The 5,451-nt window shown below is 52.1% G+C and overlaps 1 protein-coding gene across 1 annotated transcript in view; it reads right to left on the reverse strand.

The window, feature by feature from the left end:
* LOXL2 (lysyl oxidase-like 2) overlaps window positions 1–4,375 on the reverse strand; it is a gene marked incomplete at its 5' end in the record, with an annotated part of 13,064 nt that extends 8,689 nt beyond the window's left edge. The window contains 3 exons of the mRNA XM_010082252.1: window positions 4–22; window positions 692–843; window positions 4,192–4,375. Of these exons, the coding sequence (XP_010080554.1) occupies window positions 4–22; window positions 692–843; window positions 4,192–4,375 (355 nt within the window). The remainder of the gene's footprint in view (window positions 1–3; window positions 23–691; window positions 844–4,191) is intronic.
* Window positions 4,376–5,451: the final 1,076 nt, after the last annotated feature.

The following is a 5,451-nucleotide window of genomic DNA, read 5'->3' on the forward strand; positions in this document are numbered from 1 at the left end:
TGCGGCCGCCGCTCAGACGCAGCTGCAGGGCACAACACCTCGTATGTCAAAAAACATCACGGCAGGCTTCATAGGGAAGACCCAACAGTTGGCCAAGCAACGCTCCGGGGTCTTCTCAAGGCTTGTGGTTAAAGCCGCTGAGCCCAGCAACCTCAGCTCCGCTGCGAGCAGAGCGGCTGGGGCGGTTTGGTTCATCCCCCACCACGGGCAGGACGCAGTCTAGCCGAGCCCAGCATCTCCGAGTGGCCTGTCCCAGCTCCAGGAGAGCAGCAGGCTCCCTTCTCCACCCCCTTGGAGCGTTGACCCAGAGGAACCTGTGTCTGGTCCATGCAGTTGAAGTTTTTCGGCTCCGGGTGGCTCAGATGCCAGCAGCCACCCAGGTGCCACCGTAGTGAGACCCAACCCAGATCCCATCGCGGCAGGGACGCGTGCCACCTTTGCAGTGGCGCTTCTCTCATTTCTGAGCCCTGACATGCTGGGAGGAGCTCAAAGCTTGGCACAAAAGGGGAACATCATCCTAATGTGCCCTCGCATCTAATACAACACAAACGTTAAAATCGAAATGGAATAGGCTTGGGTGGAATAATTCCCATCCAGAGCCCTGCACAGCCCAGCAAGGGTGGGCAGGTGATGCTGTAGGATGCAGACACCTCGCCGTGGTCGCTCCCATCCCCATCGCTTGGCTGCTCACCTGATTCTGGAAACCCATGGCCGGAACGTTGCATCTCACCGCAGCGTCTTCTTCATGGTTACAGCCCTGCGACTCCGTGTTGAACTTGCAGTCCGTGACGGATTTCTCAAAGCCCGTACAGTCGATTTCGTTCAGATGAATTGGACCCATGCCTTTGGGGAGGAAAAAAAAAAGAGAAAGAAAAAAAAAAAAAAAAGAAGAGAGTCCTTATGTTCTGCCCATGCTACTGTGTGGTGAAGAAATACCCAATAACAGTTCATTAATACACTGCAGACATCACATTCAGAACATGGTAATCCTGAAAAAATTCTGGTGATTTCTTGTAAAAATAAAACAAAAAGCTGCAAGATTATTATTTATAATTTTACTGTTAAATTCTTTCCAGTAGTCTCTGGGATTCAAGCACACAAGAAGTGCAGAAAAAGCCAAGTTTCCACTGTTACATAATTTACAAACTTCAGCTGCAGGAATTTGCAAATTATGACCTTTTGGCTGGGTCTATATGCTGGAATCTGCTCCCAGTCAAAGCCCTGACATTTAAACGGGACATCCACACGTTTGCTGGGACAACAAAACACCGCAGGGATGGGCGAGGGGTAAAACACCCCTGGGGGGTTTGCAGGGGCAACAAAACACCACAAGGATGGGCGAGGGGTAAAACACCCCTGGGGCAGGTGTGTGCTCCGGACTCCCAACAGCATGGAAGGGAACAAGAGAGCGAACAACGTTTCATCCTGCAGGGAATGCTCTCAGGGTGTTGGGAGTCAAATGGAACAATTGGGTTCCTCCCTGGAGGAGCAGCAGCAGAGAATGATCGTTTCCACCAAAAGAGACACAGCAAGAGGAGAGAGACCCAGTCATGTCCACCGAAAGAGACACAGCAAGAGGAGAGAGACCCATGGGAAGGTGATAATCCTGCTGGTAACGTTCCCAGGTCCCATTTCCATGCCGAGCCCAAAGCTGGTTAGAAAGAAGTTTGGGAGGGGAATGAACCAGAGGTCCCAGCAGATGATCTCCATCTCAGGAGAACAACCTGGAGCCCGGATAATCCATGAGGAATGGCTGATGGAAAGCCACCAGGGCGTTGGACAGGAGATCCCTGCAAGCAGCAGCTGGAGAACCTCTGGTCTCCAGCAGTTTCTGGGAAGCTTTCAGGGATGGAAGGCTGAGGATAAACACACTTATGGACTCTGCAATCAACGTGCTCTCTCCAGACTTGGCGCAACCAGGACGCCGGCGGATGCCGTGCCAGGTGACGGTGGTGACACAAGGCAAAAGCCGCAGAAGGCTCAAAGCATTCAGATCAGCAGCGAACAGACCATGGAAATACCATCCTGGCTGCTGGCTCCATTTCATCACCTCCATGGAAGGGTAGATGGGATGCTTTTGCTTAACAGCCTCTTCCTCCTGCCATCCGGAGCCTTTCTAACCCTGGGTGGCAGCCAGCACACCTGGGACTGAGACCTGACCGTGGGTGACAGTTTAATGAACCCCTCACCTCCTCAGGGTTCCGAGACAGAAAAAGGGAAAACAGAAAAAAAAAATTAAAAAAATGCTCTGTAGCATATTTCCAGGTCAAGATGTCTCCTGGAGCCTTCATCTGACAGCAGCAGCAAGAACACCAAAGGCAGAGAAGGAAACGTGTTGGGTTCAATCTCAGCTGCAGAATCCATTTGGCTCTGGCCACCTTTTGCACCCCAGCACCCCAGCCAGCCCCGTGTCCACCCATCACCCACCATCCGTACAACGTGCGAGCAGCCCAGGAGGCTGAGGCCGCTGGGGAATGTGTATCCAGCCTTTTTTTGCTTCTCTCTCATTAAAATCCTGTTTGTGGTCTCCATCTGGAAACGGTGACGCTGCCCCAGTCATTTTTGCAAACCGCCAAATGGTTCGAGGAGGAGGAATGCCTCGATGCTGAGTTGGAGGGTGATGCACCGAGAATGCAGGATGGATCCAGTCCGACATTCCCCGCGGAAATAAGCCGACAAAGTCATGCCGATGCAATGACAAAGCGAGAGGGCAGGGGCACAGCACTGATCCACGTCACCCTGGCACGTTTGCTCTTCTTGGGGGAATTTCTGTGCGGCACACAGAGGCAGTAAGCGCTGCTGTTCTGGGCACTGATGCTGCATGTGCTGAAATACGGTGATAAAAGTATTTCCTCCCACACCATTCCCTTTAGCAGAAGAACAGGACTAGGACCATGGCCCGGGGAGGTTTGGGCTGGATATTAGAAAAAATTTCTTCACTGCAAGAGTGATGAGGAGTTGGAACAGGCTGGCCAGGGAAGTGGTGGAGTCACCATCCCTGGAGGGGGTCAAGAAACGTGTGGATGTGGTGCTTGGGGACATGGGTTAGTGGGTTGGGTGGGGTTGGGTTGACGGTTGGACTCGATGATCCTTGAGGTCTTTTCCAACCTCAATTATTCTATTCTATAACTTACATATTCACCTCCTGCTTGAAGTTCTATTCTAAGTTCTCCCTTTGAGGACCAAAATCGCTCCTTCTCCTACCACGACGGGACCATCCGGCTGCTGCAAGGAGCCACCAAGCATTTGTCACCCCAGAGGACATGTTCGACAGGGTGCACTGATTGATTGGCGGCGTTATGAAAAGAAAGGGAAGCATCTGGGAATCAGCAGCCGCCGCTCAGAGTTTCCAGCCCGCAGCCGCAGATAGCCGGGGCCGGCGCGTTCTCCTCCCTCCATCCCCCCTGTGATGATGAGGCTGTTTCCTAGATGAAGTAAAACACATCAGCAGCTCCCTCCATCTCACCACAAGATTTTTTTTTTTTTTTGGCAAATCCAACAGACAGGGCACGTTTTAAAGCTTTCCAGATTCTGCTCTACACGTCTTCTTGCTTTCCCTCCCCTTCTCCAAGCCGTGCTGGGCATGGAGAAATTTCACCCATTCATTTAGTCTCACAATAAAGGGCTTGGTGTCATTTTCTTTGGGGTTCCCGCTATGGGAGCAAGGTCCGCACGAACTGCAGGAGGTGGTTGGAGAGGGCACACGTTAGGGCTTGGAGCTGCCGCTTACCACAGTTCGGGATTTAAACCAACTCCCGAATACAGGAAATCCAAACCCAAACCTGGCTCAGAACCGTTCAAATGCCCTTCTATTTATAACAGGCTAAATGAACGTCCTGGTCTTCGACTGGAGAGTGTTTGAAGTCTAGATCCAGGACCCGTTTTTTGCCAGGAACCTTCTAGTAACGCATTACACCATGATGTGGGTCTAGAGAACGCAGAGAGTGTGAGGATGCGATAACGAAGGAGTAATTGCTGCAACAGCTGGCTGAGGGAAAGGTTAAACTCATCATCTTCTTTCAAGGAATCTCAAGATTTCACATATTCCACTTCAGCCTCAAGCTCCTGGACTCAAGAGATGTATATAAATTCCTGGTCCCCAAAACAAACATCCCCTCTGCCCTGAGTCACGAAAGGGTTCTTGGAGGTGGACAAGGCACAGATGGTCCCTGGGGTTCTCATTGCTCCTACCTTGCCCGAGCCTCGCTCCCGTTATTGCTTCCTTGGCGCTCCCGAAGCCCAGCTCCCGACACACCACGCTGGCCGACACCAGATTCCAGTTATCGTCGCAAACCGTTCCCCACTCCCCGTTTTTCAGTACTTCCACTCGCCCTTCGCCGGTGTTGGCTCCTCCTTTCAGCCTCACCAGGGGTTGCTGGAAGACAGAGACAGAAGTGGTGTTAGCGCTGCCGGGGAAGGATGCATCCCTCCTGTACAGCTCCTATTCGCAGGATGCGGCTGCAGGTAAGGTGTGGCTCAAAAAATATTACCCCGAGGGACCTTAAAACAACCAGCACATAACACAGAATGCTAAAAGTGATGGATGAAAGGAAATCTTTATCTGCTAAGATATAAGGTATGCATAGACATGTTTCTCACATCCCTATAGATGGGCAGAGAATAAAAAAAGAGACACCTTGGAGGAATCTGCAGTTCGAGTGCTTTGGTTTCGGAGCGTTTTTTACACAAGCTGTTCTGCAGCAGAAGAGCAATGCTGCTCAGAGGACAGGCAACAACCCAGTTCTCATCTCTTGGGAGCCTTAGAGGAGGCTGGGGAACCGCACAGAGCCGGCGCACAGCTCCCACCCGCTTACTGCCTGCGCTGCAGCCGCTAGATGGGTCCGGCTGCTGCGCACATCTCCGGGCTGGGGTCCTGGGTTAACCCTAAAAAACATTTTCCAGCCACGGGAAATCTGTCTGTCCACTGCCGTTACGGCTGGTGGAAGAAGGGATCAGGCAGATCACAGGCAGAATATACAGCTGAGTGGTACCAGTTCCATTAATTTCTAATTCTTATATTTCTATTAGTCACCGACTCTCCATCACTTTCCCAGCACCGAGCAGAGACCCTCCAGCTGCTGCCCCCGTGAGATGCACTGTGATGGGAGCAGAGTCTTAGGTACGGGGCCACCAGGGGATTTGTGCAGAACCCAAGACCAAGAAAAAAAAAATCCAAAACCAAAAAAAAAAAATCCCCTTAACTTTCAAAGCTGGAAGCATAGCCAGCTCTGCAGGCTGGGGTCACACGGAGGACACCCAAAGCCTACACAAAGGTTTAAGGAATGACTTGGCAGCGCACAGGGCTCAGAAGATTGGTGATGATTTACGAGACCTTTCCCCTCCCCATCCCACGAGCTCTCGTGCAGAGAGCTGCTCGGACCACAGGCGAGCGCAGCACGGACAGGACCGCGCTGGTCCCCCTCCAGCACCGGTCCGGAGGCGTTGTCAGGG

Source organism: Pterocles gutturalis, unplaced genomic scaffold, assembly GCF_000699245.1.
Source record: "Pterocles gutturalis isolate BGI_N339 unplaced genomic scaffold, ASM69924v1 scaffold21154, whole genome shotgun sequence".
Lineage (NCBI taxonomy): Eukaryota > Metazoa > Chordata > Aves > Pterocliformes > Pteroclidae > Pterocles > Pterocles gutturalis.